Source organism: Podarcis muralis, chromosome 1 (assembly GCF_964188315.1).
Source record: "Podarcis muralis chromosome 1, rPodMur119.hap1.1, whole genome shotgun sequence".
Classification (NCBI taxonomy): Eukaryota; Metazoa; Chordata; class Lepidosauria; order Squamata; family Lacertidae; genus Podarcis; species Podarcis muralis.
In genome coordinates, this window is record NC_135655.1 from 113,265,427 (window position 1) to 113,285,935 (window position 20,509).

General features: G+C 40.6%; 1 protein-coding gene across 1 annotated transcript in view; it reads left to right on the plus strand.

Moving 5' to 3' along the window:
* The window catches only part of TTN (titin), a 289,919-nt gene that overhangs the window by 55,060 nt on the left and 214,350 nt on the right, over nt 1–20,509 (plus strand). Inside the window, exons 43-44 of the mRNA XM_077916555.1 lie at nt 36–224; nt 5,350–5,406. Coding sequence (XP_077772681.1) covers nt 36–224; nt 5,350–5,406 — 246 coding nt within the window. The remainder of the gene's footprint in view (nt 1–35; nt 225–5,349; nt 5,407–20,509) is intronic.

Here is a 20,509-nt window from a genome sequence, read left to right on the forward strand (position 1 = left end):
TCTCTTTTTTATTTTGTTTCTTTTCACTTGAGCAGACCTCAAAGTAGCTTGGTATAGCAAAGACAAAGAGATCAAGCCATCCCGCTTCTTTAGGATGACTCAGTTTGAAGACACTTTCCAGCTTGAGATTGCAGAAGCATACCCAGAGGATGAAGGAATTTACACCTTTGTCGCAGGCAATTCTGTTGGCCAGGTGTCAAGTACAGCTGCACTGAAGCTGGAAGGTACAGTGTACTGTCTAAATAGACACTGTGTAAATTTGCATGTGTTTTAACATTAATATATATTTATATATATCTTTAAAACTACATGTAATTGTCTGTCATGTCAGTGTCTTTTAACTCAAATAACCAACCCCATTGTCTGATGTCAATAGTGCCCATCTGGTCTCCGCAGTATATATTCTTCAGAATGTCATTTCACGATGTTCCAAGTGTTCCATAGTTTTCATCTTTCCATTCTGTTTCCAATGAGTATCCAGCACGCACCAAAGATAAACGAATAAATAAACCCCCTCTGACATAAACAGATTCCCAGAATTTATTTGTCATGCCAAATCACATTTCTGTTGAAAGGCAGTGAAGGCATGTATCTAAAGAACTGTGCGATATAACTCAATACAGACAATGGGGGTTTAGGTTTAGGTTTGTCAAACAGGAGCACTCCCAGTCCCATGTTGTGTGGCAAACCAATTATGAGACTGAGGTCAGAAGGATGCCTATTGGCTGCCAATGTGAAAAAGCAGCGCCCCAGAGTCTCTTCCTCCTCCTTCTTTGTATCTTGCAATACAAAAATGTGTGATGTGCTGATTGTTATTTTCCCCCATTTACAAGTGGGAAGCTCGTCACAAAATGAGGCCAGATCACATGGTTTCTACATTAATACATGCAAAAAGGGAGCAAAGAGAAGATGTAGAGCTGGGATGGCTGCAGCCACCTTGCATGCGCCATAATATCTAGTTCTAGTTTTGCGAGGCATGAGGGCGCTTAAAAAGCAAATTGTGATGTGGCGTGTGGATGATGAGCGAATCTGTTTATTTTCTGTCCGTGTCACTTTCACACATGACTCCGTCCCATTTCCACATTAATTAAACGACATTAAATAATTAGGCATTGCTAATGTTGGCGAAATTGCATTTATGTATAAAAAAGAAAAGCACCTTACACTGAAATTAGAAATGAATGCCCCGTTGAAAAGAAATGTCTAACCTCATTACCATTCCAAAAGCTGCCGAAACACAAGGGGGAAGCCCAAGACCTGCAATACAATATTGATTTTGTTGCTGTTTTTCAGGGTAATATATCTAGAATGATTTGAAATGCCTGTAGCAGGCATTAAAATCATTGGGATTTAATTGACTTGCATCATGCCAATTCAAACGTGAATATTTGTCAGAGGAAACAAATATTCAGATATGTGACACGGAGAACATTTATACATTTAAACTCAGCTGGTTTTCAAATGTTTTGCTTTCCACTCTGCTTGTACCCAGAGCCTAAACATTGTCACTTAGGGAAAGGAAGAATGTCATGCTGTAAGAATGTGTTTTTAAATGAAGGGAGAGGGCATGCAGAGCAGCTAGAGAAAATTGACTGGTGTACAGGGTAAGAAATTAAAAGTTGACATGCTTCTTTTCAGGCTTTAAGGTTGAAGAAGTTACCTCACATTCCCAAAGGCATGTTTCTTCATCTTTCTCCATTAAGAAGGACCCCGTTGCCCAAAGGCCCAACTTTATCCAGCCCATCTCAAGCTGCAGTGTATGCAGCGGGGGAACAGTCAGATTCCAAGCCAGGGTTTCCGCCATGCCGAAACCAGAAATCCTCTGGTTTCATAATCAACAGCTAATGTTGCCAACCAAAGGCGTAGTTTTCCATTTTGATGAGTCGACAGGCACAGCCACATTGATAATAGTAGATGCTTTCTCAGAAAATGCCGGGCAGTACTCTTGCAAAGCCAGAAATAGTGCTGGAGATGCAACTTGCATGGCTACACTTACAGTGACTGCTGAAGGTAAAGCCCCGCTTTTGTTCCTAGGGAATTCTGTTTGTTGCATAAACCACACTTTTTTCTACACTGTGACTAATGACCTTCTCTTCTTCCTCGTTTCACACTTTTTAATTTTATTTTTAGAACTAGCAGTGCCGTCACTAATGTCAATAGTCCTAGCGGTAACCAAATAAACCACTCTCGTTTCCTGTACTTTCAAAGTGTCGTGTCATTTAGAACTTGCATCCTGGTCTATTGCTCAGATAATACACCTGTTTTTTGGTAGACTAAACACACGCACACACTTCAAGGCAGTGAGTTGTTGGCAGTTGGTAGCATTCTCTGACGTTTGCTCTACTCGGTTTTTAAAGGGAAAGAAGGGATATTGTCAGGGTATCAAAAAAAATACCTTCAAATTGCCATGGACAACTGCAGTGGAAAGAAGAGTCAAATAATTACCACATATTACCAGCATGAGCATATTTCATTTTTTCCCATCCATCATTGTGGCTGTTCTTTTCTGTAAAATATTTGCTGCCTCCTGAGGGCACCTTTAATGAATGCAGCTGGCATGCAAGGCTTTCAAACGAAGACATTTCATTCTTACCATCTATGGCATAGCATTTTGCTTTTAACGTGGCCCACTGCAGTGCATTAGATATTAATCATATGTTTTGTTACTTGATTACACAGTGCAAGCCTTAGATAGGCTAAGTTCTGGGAAAGATGTAAAAGAGTCTATCCAGGCAAAATCAGAAGTGCATATTGCTTCCCCCTTTGCAAAGAAGGAAACTCAAGTGTATGTAAAAGAAATTAAGTCCAAGCAGGAGGCATCACGGGAAATGGTTGTGCAGGCTTTTGAACACCTTTCTGGAACTTCTACTGTGAAAGCTGAGATTGGGAAGGAAGGAGAAAGCTTCAGTGCCACTGCCGTTACTCAAAAGTCAGAAAGCACCACGGTATCTGCAACCTCCATTCAAGTGCTGAGAGAGGCGCCCCCAAAGATTCTTCTGAAACTTCATGATCTCACTGTGAGATGCGGTGACACCGCTCAGTTTATGTGCGCTTTGGAAAGCGAAAACTTCTCGGACGTTTTGTGGTCCCACGAGGGAGAAACGTTACAGGAATCTGAACGAATAAGGCTGTCACGAAATGGAAGCGTTCTCTTCCTCACTATAAGCAATGTCCAACTTTTAGATCAAGGATTGTACAGCTGTACTGTTCGTAACGACTATGGAGAAGTAACAACAACTGCTATACTAACCGTAGAAGGTGGTTATCTGATTTTTAACATTATGTGACATTCTCTCATTTCATCCTCATCATCACTGCCTATAGCTCCTGTGCTAGTATTTAATTTAGAATTACAGTTTTGAGTTCCATTTCCCCCCAACCCTCTACATTTCGGGCTCTATTCATAAAGTAACCACATGCACAGGTACTCTGTGCAATTTGCTTGTAAAGTAGGAACCATACCTTCCCCTGCCAAGTTACATCTCCAAAAGCAAGCAAGGACTAGTCAATTTGCAGTGAAATACTGAAGCAATTTGGAAGTTTCCTATAGGATCAAAGAGAAGTACAAGAAATTGTTTACAATTATTTCTCCTGTTAATTTTTGTGAAAGTTTTTAAAAAAAAACAAAAACAAAAAACAGCTACCGTAGTCTAACTTAATGTAGGCTATTCTAGTTTACAAAGGGTTTTATGCAGATATTGACTGCCATTAACAGAGCCATTCTCTGAATGCCCTTTTCCACCCATTAGAATTTTGCATCTTTTTTCCATTCTTTTATTGACCACAACAATTTGTTACAGTTAAGGCAAAGAAACTTTCACGTGTCATGTGCCTTGCTTTTCCAACCAACACCAGATGATGAAGGTGCCACAAATGTTTTTACCTATAGTCCTCTCTTGTGTTTAAGCAATGAAGACTAATAATTGACTTTTGGTTTTCTTCTCATGGCATGGAAATAGCTGCATGATTAGCACACAGAAGAGTAGGAACGACAACCTGAACCCCAAACAGTGCCATATATCCTGCTTTTACAAACTGGTGGATTTCCTGACTTTTCTACACATCATTGAAAAGCATTGCAGCTGCAGCTGCCTTCTAGGCTATGCAGAAGAAGCCTTGACTAAAACTGAAGATGTCCTTGTAAAAATTACTGTGGGCCAATCCTATTTCCTCTGATGTCAGTGACGCAAATCCTGTGGATCTAATTGCACCTTCTATTTAACCTGGCATGAATAGAGCCCTTAAATGTGGAACAAGATAGTATAAAAGACTGGAAATTCAATTGTTTTTTGCACTAACACGCTGAACATTCTTTTTACCATACTAATGGCTTTTATATACATATATATTGCTGAGTATAGATTTTTTTTTTTTTTGCTGCAAAACATCTAATCTTATCCTAACTTTATTCTTGCCTAGCTAAAGAAGCACAAGCCAGAACAGTAACAAAAATTACCCTTGAATCAGATACTAAAAGCATTAAAACAAGCAAAGAGTCTCAGATTAAAACAGCTTATGAATATAAACAAGAGTCTTCCACGGAAACGACGAGCGTGACAATATCTACAGCACAAAAAGCACAAGAAGCTGAGAAACTGAGGATCAGAGACTACTACCCTGATGTTGTGCCGTGCGAAGACATCGCCGAAACTGGTGCCACAGTACCAGTCTTCCTTGAAACTCTGCCCCCAGAAAGCTTTGTCAAAGAAGGAGATAATGTCTCGCTGTTCTGTGTAATCAAGGGGTTCCCTACGCCTTGTGTCATCTGGCTGTATAACCAGCTAATAGTTGAGGATTCCGCATTGTGCTCTTTAAGGCACGATGGCCCACTGTGCAGTTTAAACTTACTGAAAGTTAAGGAGAATCAGAGGGGTATATACAAGTGCAGAATAGTTAATTCTGCGGGACAAGCCGAGTGCAGCACACATCTGAGAGTGACAGGTTGGCAACTGCATGTTCCTTCCATATACTCCTCTTGCGTACCGTCGTTGAAACCTGTTCAATCCACAGTCCGTGATATAATGAAGCGGCTGTGGATTGTTGAATATTTTCCTCATGGTGTTAAAGGCATGTTAAAGGCATGTTGAATTAGAAAAAGAAAGAGAGGGAGAGGGTGGGGAGAGGGAAAGGCTCCTTTAAAATGCTGTGGGGGGGAAATCCCCAATACTTTAGCATCCTCCCACTATTTGTTTTCAACTTATCAGGCACTTCCTGGCATGTATGTGTATGTATGTATGTATGTATGTATGTGTGGTTTTTTCCTCCCCCTATCAATGCATCATTTTTATTTTCTTCTCTTGCAACATTCAACTCGCTTTCCATTAAATCACACTTTTATTTTTATTACAGCCCTGGAAAGAGTTCTGCAGGAGAAGATAGAACAACAGATTGAAATGGAAGTGAAAGGTACAGTCGCACACAAACGTTTATATGGAAAGGAAGGTTTAGCATAAAAAAAAACCCAGTAACCCCTTTGAAAAGCTGATACGTATGACCAAGAAAGCAAAACATATTCTGAAGCATATCTGAATATGCCGCATGTTTTGTTTTAATATGCTCAGGATAACCTGCATTATTACAAAAAGGATACAAGTTTTAAAGTCCATTTAAAACTTTTCATTTTCACAGATTTGCCCGTCTTTACTTTCACGTCGTGCTATGCAGCTGGTTGCAAAAGCTTTTCTTTCGTATACCTTCTTCTAATGCATGGGACAATTTTAGACTGAATTGCTTCGGATGGTTTCAGAACACATTAGTCCTCTAACATGAATGAGTTGGTCAAAAACCATGGGCTGGCATCTCTTTAAGATGCAACACTTTGCAAGATGGGAAAGGGGCCTGTTTCCATTGTTGCCCTCCCATTTCATGAACATGATATTAATTCTCCTTTATGGAAATTCTTACACTGGCTTGCAGATAGCATAGTTGGGCCATGTTGCTTGCTTTCTTTCCTTTTTTCTTTTTTTGCATAACATTGTGAAGTTAGCAGCTGTATTAGTTCGAATAAACGCCTTCTCATTTTGTTTTAGCAAATTACTTACAGTTGACTTTTTTTTCATATCTTTGAAAAATATCTTTTCTATTGTTTGACCATTTTAACCCACAATCAAAGGGATCAGAAAGGGCGTTTATTCTACTGTCTGCAAGTCAGGTAAGATTCCCCTCCCCTTCTTTGCAAAGAAGAAATGCAAAAAAAATACAAAAAAATAAAATAAAAAGCTTTTCAGGCAGTAAAACATGCACCCACAGGAACATGTCATTTTGAGATTCATTTTGCTTGTTGATGAAGAAATTTCCGCAGTTGGAAGAAAGAACCGACAGCGAACGATTTTCGTGTCAGAATCTTTAAAACAGAGCAAGGCGTTGCGTTTATTCGAACAAATATGGTGAGTGAATTTTTTTTTAATGGATTTGTGATGAATCTGTTGCATGCTCATTATTTAATTTCATTTATAGCTATTTCATTTCTTTTCATTTTTTTTCCCAACTGTGTGATGGAAAGGACGGAGTACGCTGTAATGTAATGGTATTCTTTTGCAGAACTGTTCTTCGGTGAAGAGCCAGAATATGCAGAAAACCCGGTTGGCAAACAAGCTGCTTCTGCTGATTCCGTAGATCTTCCGCAACATGGATCTCTCCCGGATCTGAAGGGCACAAGTGGAATGTCATTTATGCATTCCTGGCCTGAGAAACAGAAACCTTCTTTCACACAAAAGTTAAAGTATCGGTCTGTTATGGCTGGAGAGCCAGTTGTCTTCCAGTGCAAATTGAGTGCCCTTCCTTTGCCCCAAATAACATGGTACCATAACAACAGGCAAATCCCCCAAAGTCTGCGAAGGCGAATAAAGAGTGAGAGCTGCATGGATATGCACAGCTCCAGTCTAGAGGTAAAAGAAGTTCAGGAAAGGGACTCAGGGAGTTACAAGGTTTTTGCTATTAACAGTGAGGGCTCAGCTGAATCCACTGCTTCATTGTTGGTAGCACATGGTGACAAACAAAATGCCAAATACCTAGAGCTTTTGAGACAGTCAGAGAGTACTTGTGAACGTATAGAGCATCTGGTGCAGAAAAGGAGAGGCGATAGGCTCAAAGTTGATCTGCGGTGTATTGGTTCTCCGTTTGATAAGAAGCAGGAAACCGAGAAAGCGCTGAGAGCTTTTTCTCCTACCAAAGGGATGGTGAGGACCATAAGCTTTGAAAGCCTCTCGTCCTTAAGAAAAGGATTTGTATACGATAAGGATTGGGTAAGAAACAGGCGCGCAGGTAGGGGGTGTAGTGAGGGAGAGGCTTTGCTTGACGAGGAAACAAAAGTAAAGTTGCAGCGACTTCGCGAGGCAAAAAAAGTCATGCTGGAAAAGAAAAAAGTGCTTCTATCACAGGGATCGACAGAGGAACACCTTCCCTCTGCGAAAATTGTAGGAATTGGAAATAAAAGAGGCCCGTTGGCTCGTTCAATCTGTGCAGCATCTCATGTAGAGACAAAGGGACTTGCTTTCCAAACTATAGAGCAGATTAATGAAAAGGCCATGTTACCGACAGTGTCAGGCACTAAAGAAGTTACTGTAGGAAGTTCTAGCAGGGAGCTTGAGAAAACATCAGAAAAATTTCAGGTTAGAATGGAACGGATCCTGGGCCTTCCTGGACCTCCTCAGATTCTCCAGGATTTTCCTGATAAAAGCAATAGGGGAGGAATGTTCCGGAGACAGGAGGTAGTAGCCTCTAAAGGGAACGTGAAGCCACAAGTTCCAGAAAAAGATCCAAAGGCAATTGGGAACACAAGATGGATGAACTATACTTATACCCATGGAAAATCAGAAGAAGCAAGAATGGATACTCAAGACTTCAAGGCGACAAAAACCATTAAGAAAAACCCCTCTCCCCTGGTATATGTACTTTTGACTGATGATGTCAGTGAGAGGGAGAAAGATGATGTCAGTGTGAGAGAGAAAGATGATGTCAGTGAGAGAGGGAAACCTGATATGATGATGTCTGATACAATCACATTGAACATTAATGAACCTGCGCCTGTTTTTGAGATCAGGGAAATGAGCAAAACTGTAGAAATGGCAATGTCAGTAAACAAATGCTCCCTTGAAACTGAAGAGTCTGCGTTGGCTGAGGTCACTGAAACAGAAACGGAGATAGCAGAACCACCTGACAAATTGGTGAGGCCTCTTCCGAAATATCTGGAGCCATGCCCCCCTTTCTTTGTTCATGAAATTGAATCGCAAGAAGTAAGCGAAGGAGAGAGCTGTATTTTTAATTGTGATTTCCAAGGCCATCCACAGGTCACAGTCACTTGGTATAACAATGACAAGCCGCTGTCACGTAACCAAGAATGTAACATCAGAACCACAGAAAATAGTTCTACCCTGACATTCTCCGCCATTGTCCGTGATCAGGAAGGCTCCATTACTTGTGTGATATTTAACCAGCATGGGACTGCTACAACTTCAGGAACGCTAAAAGTGAAAGTAAAGGAAAAGCCTGAATTTGAACCATTCAGTATATGTAAAGTTGAGCTTTCACCAGACTATGCAGAAGAGGAAGAGGAACTCAGTTTGGCATTTGAGTATTCAAAAAAAGATGGACCTGATTTAAGTATGGATGGCAGAGCCACTCTCCTGCCTCCACAGATTAACCTGCCCAGACCTTGCATTTCTGATCCAGATCTGCTTTCACTTCCTGTGGAAATAAAAATAACCGCTCCAACCCCAACTCCAGAGCAAGATGAAGAATTTAAAGAATTAACTCAGTTTGTTGAGTTTGTGCCTGAAGAACCCCCTGAAGAACAAACTTCCGCAGGACTAAAGCATAAGTTTAAATTTTCGTTTGATGTGGCTCATGAACCCCCCAAAATCTTAAAAGAAATTCAACAACACGTTAGATGTAGAGAAGGGGATTCGGTGGTACTTGAATGCTTAATATCTGCAGAACCACTGCCAATTGTAACATGGCTGCAGAATGATGGGATTTTAATCCCCACTGAAAAGTTTTACTTTGAGGAGGGAGATGGCGTATATAGGTTGCACGTTTGCATGGTTTCCATATCTGATGCTGGCACGTACAAATGTGTTGCTGAAAACAAAGCTGGCATAGTCGAAACTGTTTGTTATCTTTCAGTTGATCCCACCGTGGAAATGTTTTCGGATGAAACTGAGCTCAAAGCTGTCCAAAGCCAAGTCAGAGGAACTCAGGACCAGATTGCAAAAGAACATTTGGGGAGTTATTTTGAATCCTCAGTAGGATTTACGGGAAGTAGTTTTAGCGATAAAGCGTATTCTGTAAGCCAGCAGTTCCACAGTGTTAGTAAACTGGATTTCGGAGGGGAAGAAACAGGTAGACCAGCCCAGGAAATGGAATCCCAGCTGCCAAATTATCTAAATGATGTAATGAAGTCTCTACTTGCTGATGAAAGTGAACACCCACATTTCCAGATCTGGGAGCAAAAAGAAGTATATAAAGAGAGGGAGTCAAATGCAAAAGAAGAACAAAAGGTAGCCAGTATTTCAGAAATTTTAGCAGACACTCCACTTGTTGAGCAATTTAGAGATACAGCTGCTGAGCAAGCCAAAGTAGAAAGCACATATAAACACGCAGCTATGGAAATATCATCAAGCTGTCAATTTGAAATGGTTGTAGAGAGTCATACGGAAAGAGAGAAGTCAGTTACAGGAGAAGATATTTCTGTAAGTCATGTTGTAAAAGATGAAGGGGAAACTGTAAGAGACATATTTGAGAAGATGCAGAAGGTTTCTAAAGATCAGGAATTCACACTAGCATACCTGGAACCAGAATCGGAGAGTCTTCAGTATGGACCAACTCAAGGTATATCACATGAGGAAATACCTTCAAGTGAGATAATCACAGACATACCATTTAAGGAAGTTAAAGAACAAATCTGCACTTTTGAGCAGGAGTTGGGTGCAAAAGAATCTATGGATCATAGGTTTTCCACACTGCTGCAAGAAGACAGTGATATCCATGAGAAGGATCAATGTTTTACTGATATATTAAGCAAGAATTCTCAGGATCAGTCAGCCATAGAAGAGAGAAGTATGTTACATCTGCAAAATATAAACAATGAACTCCAAAGTGCACCTAAGGAAGAACAACTTGACGATGAGGTTGTAAACAAAGAAAATCTGCAGGAGGCAGTAGCCAATGAACAGCAAGAACTGTTCAGTGTAGAAAAAGAGCAAGCATTCAGAAGTTCTATCTCTGACAAAGAGGAAGGCACTTTGATCCATGAGGAAAAGTTCACTAGCTTTGGTGAGGGGAAAGAGAAGGAAATCCATTGTGGTGAAGAATTGGTAGGAAAAGCAGATGTAAGTGTGCTTGAATTTGTATTTGATTTAAAACAAATGCTTACTATTGAAGACAACGTAGATAAGAATGCTCAAGAACAAACTGAAACTCAGGAAGTCATAGGCCCAAGCTCAATTGCTGGCAAACTTGATATCTCACTTGATGGAATGCCGGTTCATGCAGATACAGAAACTGCTGATGAACAACAAAATAGACTTAAGTCAGAGGAAGTGTATGCCAAAGAAAAATGTTTGGTTTCTGAAATACAAGCTAATACAAACAAAATCACAGAATCAGCACAAATCGACATATCAGCTCTAGAACAAAGATTGGATTCTAGTCAAGGTATTTCTAAAGAGGGTGAACTTGTAAAGGAAGCAAATTATGCCCAAGAAGATGCATTATGCCTAGAGAAGGAAGAATTTGGTTTACATCCAGCTTCCTTAGGCACAGAAACTGTTGTTGAGGAACGAGAGGAAATCGTTATCAAAGAACTTTCAGATTTTGAAAGAACAGACCAAGGGGAGATAATAAAAAGTGCAGAAGTAGACACATCAGCTGAGAGTTATAGCCAGGAGATCAACAAAGAGAAGGAACTGGGAGAGGGAATATTTGATTTAAAACAACTTTCTCTGCATGTAGAAAATGATAGTCAAAACCAGGACGATGTCCTAGTGAAAGCTCTGCATTCTGGTTCTGAAGAAATGAAACTAGATGTCAACAAAACCCCAGAAATTGTACAATCTCCCACTTTGTTTCTAGAGCAAGAAAGAGCTTCTCAACAAGAGCTTTCCCAAGATACGGAACCAGTAAAGACAGACTATAGTTTCAAGGAAGCTATCTTATCCTTTGAAGAAGAATTTCCCTCCAAACAATCTAACATAGAAATTGTTGTTCAAGAGGAAGTTCACATTGAGGAAAAACAGACACATGAAAAGGATCAAGATTCTGTTTTTACTGTTCCAGACATAGAAATTATTGGGGGGAAATATGTTAAAACTGAATATTCAGTTGCTGAAAGGCTGGAAACTGACGTTGCTGAACATGCACACAAAAAATCGGATTTAGAGGTTTCCAAAATAAATGAAACTATAAAGGAAGAAAGTGGTGCACTGCAACAATCATTACCCCCTAAAAATGGCATTTTTGACTTAAAGCAAGTTTACTCAGATATAGAAAAAAATAGCCACCTACCAGAGACAGAAGAAACATACTTTAAAAACCTCTATTCCGCTTCTGAAGGAGTTCAGGCTGATGCACAGAGTACCATGGAAAATGCACATCAAATAATGCATTCCTGCCAAAAAGATTCCTTCTCTTTGAAAACCATGATGGAAGAAGAAAATGTTCAGGAACGTATATCCCCAGAAAACAAAGACATTGATTTAAAATTAGCTTTTCTGAATCTAGAAAGTGTTGATCAACAGCAAGAAGAGAAGTTGCCACAGGGGCAAATACCTCTCAAATTCCTGTATTCTGCTTCAGAGGAAATGGAAGCCTTTCAGGGGCAGCAGCTGAAATCCACTGAAAGCAATGTCCTCTACAAGAGCAGCGACCACAAAGAATGCACCCTGTCCCCAGGGAACGAACTACAAACACAAGAGCAAATGTTTGATCTGAAAGCACATGCTGCATCTTTATCACAAGGCTTTTCATTGAAGGAGGCTGAAACATTACCAGAGAAAGAAGTGGGTTCCTTTAATCTGAGGTCGGCTTTTGAGGCGGTGGGTACAGAGACAGAGAGTTTCATAAAACAGCTACAGAAGGCAAGCGTACCAGAGGAAGGAGTTTCTCTAAGTGAGGAACTTCGTCAGAGCTATAAGGCGCGGCTGGAGGGAGATAATTCCCTAGAACAAAAATTACAAGCGGAAGCAGAGCTGACAGTGACACAAATACTGAAGAAGGCCTTAGAAACGATTAGCCTTTCTACTGAACAGGAGCCTGCTACAAAACGGCATTGCGATCAGGAGGGGAAAATTTCTGAGGAGGAAGTGCTTAGGATGCCAGATGAAGCCTTTCTGTGGGGGCAGCCAGAACCCATCCCTCTCAGTCAGTATTTTCAAAACCAAGTGAAAGAAACTGGTGTCCTCGAAGCGGATAGTTTCATATCTGATTTGAAAAAAGCTGCACATGGAAAGAAGCCTCAAAGCGTTCATGAAACAGGGGGAGAAAAGGCACGTGTTACTGAGCAAACCATTATCAAAACGAGGAGCTCTTCCACTGAGGGGACTACTGATATTGAGAAGCCTTTTGATAGCCAAATAATGCCTGACAAACAACCATCATCACACAGCTCAGCTAAGGAACCCTCGTTGGCCCAGTTCCTTCTTTCTTTAAAGGATGAATCACTTATAATCCAGGGAGGTGTGACAGGAGAATGTGAAACTACTGAATTCATGAATCCTCCTCTAGGAAATCTAACTGAAGGGGCTACCAAAGAAAGTACTCTTCACGCTCAAGAACCTCCTCCTCCTCCTCCTCCTCCTCCTCCTCCTCATGAAGGAGCAGATTTCTCTCTTACAAAATATTTGCTTTCTGCCAGAGAACAGGAGATCCCAGTTGTCAGAGACAGCTCATCCAGGACTCTGACCAGGGAGGGATCTATCACATCCTTGGAGGTTGAAGATGTTACATTTAGCACCGTTTATGATTATTACAAGCAACAGCAAGAACTGACCCGCCCTTTTTCTCCCGAGTCAGAAATGTCTATTGATATTGACAGCATGAGCGGAGACGAAATGGTAGAGGCTGAGGGATTCTACACACCACCGTCATCAGTGGATAATTTTGAATCTCCCATGTCTTTTGAGTCTTATCACACACCAGTTGGCAGCCCGGAACGATATTCTACGCCTTCAGAGGAACGATACTCTACACCATCAGAGGAGCGATATTCTACACCGTCAGAGGAGCGATATTCTACACCATCAGAGGAGCGATATTCTACACCATCTGCAGAGTCAAACAGAGCTTCAATGAGGTCTCCTGCAAACCTAGTGAGGCGAAGTACCCCACCAGAACGTTACCAAACACCCCGTGGCTCTCGTTTGCAACACAGGAGCTCTTCTCTCGAAGAGCTACGTGCTGAAATGTTCGGTACACCTTGTGAAGCATTGGAACCAAAGGGAAATGAAATCCCCCCTGCATTTATTAAGCCATTGACTAAAAGAAAAATCTATGAGAACACCACATTGCGTTTTATTGCCGAGGTCATAGGGATTCCCATACCTGATGTGAAATGGTATAGAAATAAGTCATTGCTTGAGCAAGATGAAAGGGTCAAAATACAAAAAGAAGGTGATGTTTGTATCTTAGAAATCCGCAATATTCAAAAAACAGACGGAGGGGAATATATGTGCCATGCAATAAATATCATAGGCGAATCCAAGAATATTGCACAAGTACAAGTGTTACCCCATGATGGAAGAGCTTTGGCTCTTCCTCCTCCAGTAACTCATCAACATGTCATAGAGTTTGATATAGAACAAGGGTCAGCGTCACGAACACCTTCGCCTCAGGAAATTCTCCTGGAAGTAGAGCTGGATGAAACTGAGATTAAGGAATGTGAGAAGCAAGTGAAAATAGCCACTATTCCTGAACTCACTTCTGATAATCAAAGTATGATTGTGTCTCTTGATGTTCTCCCTTTATCTCTGGTGGAACACACAACGGCTTCTTTTGGGAAAGAGAACGAAGATGTTACAATTGACTTTGAAGTCACCGAGATGCCTCCACGCTTTACCACCCCTGTCTTTGACATAGAGGTTCCAGAAAAATCTGAGGCATTGTTTCATTGTACAGTCGCGGGCTGTCCTACCCCAGTAGTGCAGTGGTTTAAGGCAAATCAGTGCATTTCTTCAGACGCTTTGAAGTACGCTGTTAGAAGTGAGAATGGAAGTCATAGTCTTAAAATTCAGAATGTACAGCATTCTGATAGTGGCATGTATTTGTGTAAGGCTGTTAATGCTGTTGGAGAAGCTATATGCAGGTGCTTGTTAGCTGTAACCGAGGGCCAGGGGGCTCTTGCAGTGACCAGTGATGGAAGTCAGGCAGATTTAAGTTTGGATAGCACTAGTGGTAGGCCTCAAAAGATTGATTTGCTTGTTGATAATACTATCCAAAATGGCAGCCAGACGGAAATAGAGCTGGAGTTTGAGTTTGAAGGTGACACTGATGATTCTCAGAAAGCTGTTAAATTGGTAGCTGTTACAGAACAGGAGCAGGAAGAGGAAGGAGAAGCATGTGTAAATATTAACTTTGATGTATTTGCTGAACCATCCAGAGAAGAGCAGATTGAATTTAAAGGGGAGAGCACAGACAGCTGCAGCTTTGAATTTCAAGTTACAGAAGCACCTCCAAAGTTTATGAAACATATTTCCGATTGTGCTTCTTTCCAGGGTACCTCTGCAAGTTTCCAGTGTTTAGTAGTTGGTTCTCCAAAACCGGCAATAAGCTGGTTTAAAAATGGGGCGTTGATTCATGAAGAGAGATACTGTGTGGAGGAAAGTCAGGAAGGTTGTCACAGTCTGACTATAAGAAGCTTAGTCCAAACTGATGAAGGCGAGTATAAGTGTGTAGCAACCAACAAAGCAGGGACTGCCTACAGCAGTGCTTCGTTAACAATCTGCTGAACGTCCTGCTTTCAAAATGTATTTATTCTTAAAGAGACAGCACATTTGCACCGCATTTAGAGATCCATCCTGGTAGACTATGTAGCAGTAATTTTGATGCTTCTTGTTATTTGAAGCAACCTTATGAGTGGGATTCACTGGCCCCTCCCCAAGGCTCTCCCTACCGGGAACTACTGTGGAGATGAAGTGATGCTTAGCTCGTATTACGGGCTAAGCTTCACTCAAAGCGAGTTCCATTGATCCCGACACCGTACGCATCCTTGTAATGATATCATTGTAATTGTCACCCACATGTGTACACCATCTTTGTCTGATACATGTAAATATGATTGTTTTATTTAAAAGGTGCATTCACATTTTTGTTAAGAGGGTCTTGAAATATTTGATACCCCCTTTTTTTTCTTACAACTGACTTTTTTGGAATTGTACTTTATATGCACACTGAATTTTAAACGCAGTACCAGAAATGAAATGAGGATTTCCCTCTCGCAATGTTGTATCAGAAAATAACATTCTCTCTTGAACAGATCCTGAAATCTTATGTTATTTCTCTCCCACTGAAGTAACTGAGACTTATGTTGATCTCATTCCAATTCAAATGAAGAGTATTAACATGACACCAGTTGAAATACCCTGATTCAAAGAGAATCAGAGACCAAATTGGCCCATTTGGGTTTTCTGTCACAGTGGAGATTGCAGAAAAAACTTTCAGATTTATTTTTCTTTTACCAAGTTAAAACTACCTGTTAACTAGAGAAAAAGCAATGCAAAACAGGCAAATATGCTAATGTGAATCTAGCATAAATAAAATATATTGAAATTAAACTTCTTAGAGATGGTTACACTTTAGGTGGGTCAATTAATCTCTAGCAATGGATAAAATGAAACAGAACCCTGAAATCCATCTCAAGCCAAGGCCTTGATAGCCAACATTTTTTTTTAATACAATTCTTTACCGAGGGATATTCATGTTATTCTGTTGCAGCAAAATAGTAGTCTTGCGAACCTTCAAAGGCTAGCAAATTTATTATGTCACATTCACACAAAAAATATACCATAATAAATTTGATAGTCTTTCAAGTGTCATAAAACTCTTTGCTGTTTTTAAACTTCTGTCATCATAGGCTAGAAGAAGTATGAATTTAAAACCATGTTTTTCAGTATATGAACAGACATGAATATTATCCACTGTACAAATTTCATTCAGTAAAATGTTTTGTGCTGTGGTTGCATGCAAGCTTAGCTGGGACCAAATCCCATTGGAGACAATGGGATTTTACTCCTGAGTAAACATACCTAGGTATGGGACTATAAGGCTGCAGTTCCAGACCCTATATGCCTGAGAGTAAACCTAAATCAACGCAATGGGGCTTACCTCCAAGTTGATCTGTATCATAGGAGCCAACTCCTAGGGGCTGAGCTCCTTTCGCCCTCCCATATGTTATTTGAGGGGGTTGGTGGCTCTCCAAAGTTGATGGGCATTGCCATTTAAATGGACGGGTGTGCCATGTCTTGTGATCCATTATGTGGGGTGAGGCTTACCTACCCCCCTCAATATTTTATTCAAGATGGCACCCCTGATCCGTATAGGACTTCACTCCCTGTGTATATGAAAAAAAGAAAAAGAAAATACATAGGTAATCTAGTCACTATTGTGATCAGCACCAAAAGCACATTCTCTAACTCAGACATATTGATAAATTAAAATAGCCTTTTAACACTAGAAAAGAATACACCACTTGACTCTGAGACAGCTACCTTTAAATATGAAACTGTACTTTTGAGAGTTCCTGCTTTATATTATTTTCAACACTGATATTTAAAAGAAGCATGATAATTTATACTTAAATAAATTGGTGCATTTATATACTCAGTTGTGCACATGCATGCTCTTATTTCTATATTTATGTGCTCAGTCTTTCATCAAAAATCTGTGGCTTTAGGCACCACATAATCCCAAAGCTGATGCTATATTACTAGGAATTGCTGAAGTTCCCAAACATGTTAGAATTACTCTTCAAAATATAGAGCAGGTCATGTAAAAAACCACACCCTGTAAATATGCCCGCCCCCATACCATCAACTTTTATCTGCGGTTCTCATCACAGAATCTTACGTAGGGCAAAGACAGAAGCTTTGCTTCGAAACGCAGAGCTACTTGCCCGAGACATGCATAACATGTTTTGTCAAATAGCTTGGGTGATCTGTGGAAAGCAGCCTGTATGGCTCCTTTATCACAGGATCCTCAGAACGGAAATCTCGCCGCCACTGATTTCAAAATTACAAGTTTGATTCTGTTTCCAGCCAAGCCATTTTCAGTCTCAGTTGACTAGAAATTTCAAACAGTTTAGACACCTGGTAACATACTAGGCATTTATATGTAAAACCTAAGGTAAGAAATAAAGGGGGGTGTTTCCTTTTGGAAACACTAAACTGACACAATGGATATCACAGGGTATTTCAGCACTCTCAACGTGCTGACAGTAGGCATTAAAATAATTTGCATGGCAGTTAAAATGTTTCAATAGTGTAAGAGTATAAGAGAAATGAAATTTCTGATCCAACATTGAGCTGGGTAGAAATTGCTCATAGCATTGTGTCCATTGTCATTCCCGATATAGTTGACTAGCAGTTTTGGAGCAAATGAAGTGCAGCTATCCCAGCATATTAGGGAAAATGCATTGAATGTATTATATGGTCTGATGCTATCAGAAAGCCCACAGTGTTTCACTCTGAAGAAGTTCAGCCACCATATCTGACCTCTCACACTCACTTCCAGCTTGTAGTATCTTTGCATTCACTTTATCTGCGGCCTGATCCTGTAAATCCAAACCGTTGGTTACAGTCAAAATCATGGCCAAGCAGTTGTGATGAAAGCAAAGACTGGCAGCTACACCTGTAGCATTGCATGCAACTATGCCCTACTCAGAGTTGACCCATTTAAATTAATGGATGTAATTTAGTCAGACCCATTAATTTCAGTTGGCTCTAAGTAGGACTAATGTTGGCTACAATTCCCATCTTCCAAAGCTAGCATTTAAGCTATACACTTTTCCAGTATCAACTCAGATGTCTTTTTTCATAGTTACAGGGTATTAAAAAAAAGGAACTAAGAGCTTTATTTGTTCATATTTGATGTTATATTTTAAATGTCAATGTATATATTGTTTTAATAAAAGTTCAAAATACAGTACTCGACTTTGGTTTTGTATTCTTCATTGAGCGTACGTTGATGAATTAATTATCAACCTTTAAACAATGGTGGTATGTATGTGAAGGTCATAACCTTTATGCCCATCCTTCCAGACATATGAAACTTAGAAACACATCATTTTTTCTAGAGTTGAACAGAGGATGGGATGTTGGGAAAGTTCTCTTTGTAACAGTCAAACAAAGAACAGTTAACTTATCCTGGCATTTACATTTAAAAACATGTACCAGTCACACATGCTCAATTAATCATTAACAGACACCTGCAGAGTACCGTATTTTTCGCTCCATAAGGTGCACCTGACCATAAAGCGCACCTACTTTTTTTTTGGGGGGGGGGGGGATTCAAGAAAAAAAATATTATTTAAAGGGAGCGCTGAGCAGAGCCTGTATGCATCCCAGGCTCTGCTCAGCACTCCCTTTCATGAGCTGCGTGGTGCGTGTGTGCGGCGCTTGCAGGCTTTTCCCCGAGGAGGGAGAAGGGCAGCTCGTCAGTGAGAGCCACACACACACTCCGCGCAGCTCTTTAAAGGGAGTGCAGCTCTTGGGGGCTTTTGCGGGAGGTGGGGGAAGGGACAGAGCCACATTCTGTCCCTTCCCCCACCTCCCACAAAAGCCAGGGATAGCCGCACAAAACCTCCCCAGTGCAGTGGGATGAAGGCTCCCCGCTGCCCTGCGGAGGCTTCACGGGCTACCCCAGAGCTGCTCAGGAGCTTGTCAGGGCTGGTGGGGGAAGCCCAGTTTCCCCTCCCCCCCCCAGCCTCAAAGAGCAGCGCAGGGAGCAGCAGAAAGCCTTAGGTCTGAGAACCACCTGGCCTCTGAGTATTAAGAAGATGAATGTTTTCCTTCCAGAGGAAGGCTATACTGCCTAGGAGACCTTATATGATCAAATACCTCTGGGTAGAAAGAGAAACACTGGCACTCTCAGTACTGAACCATATGGTTGATGGTCCGACTTGGCATAAAATAGTTGTCTGTGTCTTTGACTTGGAACTAATTTTTGCTGGCTGAGCTCTAGAACATCCTGCCATAGGGCTAATACTGTGTTTTAATATTCTGTTGGAAGCTGCCCAGAGTGGCTGGGGAAACCCAGCCAGATGGGTGGGGTATAAATAAATTAATAATAATAATAATAATAATAATTTCCAACACCATAATTTTATGTTTCTACTGAATGGCATGAAGTGGAGTGCATTAGTTGTGCTTGACTGTTTAATTCAGTTGAGATGAATGGAATTTATGGTTCATTGATTTCAGTGGGACTTAAGCATATATTTCCCCCCTGGATCAGTGCTGTACAATCAGTACCACCATTTCAGGGAATACCTTTTATTTCACTTACCATCCTACACCTCAGACCACATTCCTTTTTCAGATATAAAACAGCCCCATAAAGCAAGCATTTTAAATGTTATTTATATTCACAAACTCAATAAGAATAATTGCTGAATCTACCTCCAGGTGTTAAGTGTACTTTAAGTCACACAAAACATACGTAGAAGATTATATACTAGTGTAAAAAATTATTACAAGTTTAAATATTTATCATTGTGTGATATGTTATTGAATCCCTATCCCAATTAATATTCTCTTTATTACTTTATGACTTAGAGTGAGATTTCCCTTTCCATTAATAGAAGGGTTCCTTTCTTCTGCGGAAGTTTCTCTGTTCCAATAGAGGATCCCGCTGACAGAAAATGTGAGAGATAATTTTTGTGGATTCCTCCTTCACCTTGCATTCTCATGCCACAGGAGGTTTTCCCAAATTTGCCAGAGCAAATTTTCAGGGGGATGCAGGGTGAAACAGCAAAATTTTCCTTTTCTCCCTTCTGTCAGCAGGAACACCCCATAATGAGCATTCAGCTCATGGATCTGCAGTACCATTTTTTTTTTAAGGGAGTGCTTAAATCATCAAACATTTATTGCAGACTCTTGTATCTCCTAGATCAGCTTTCGTCAGCCTGGTATCCTCCAGATGTCTGAGGCTCTCAGCTCCCATCATCCCTGACCAACAGCCATACTGGTTGGAGCAGATAGAAATTGTAGTCCAAAACATCTGTAGAATAGCAAGATAGGGAAGACTGCCCTTGATGGGGAACTTGTGGCCCTCCAGACTTTGCTAGATTTCAATTCCTGTATAGATTTCAATGGCTAATGTTCTAGAATGATGGGAGCTGTGATTTTGCTGTTTTAGTACTAATGGAAAAGTGAACACCTGAGTCTTTCTATACATATTAAACACCAACCCATATATCTGTGCTGTATTATGCCTTCAGTTTATATGCAAATATTCCCCAATATTCATGCACTGATTAAATGGGAAATTGTCAGTACAGTGGTACCTTGGTACTTGAATGGCT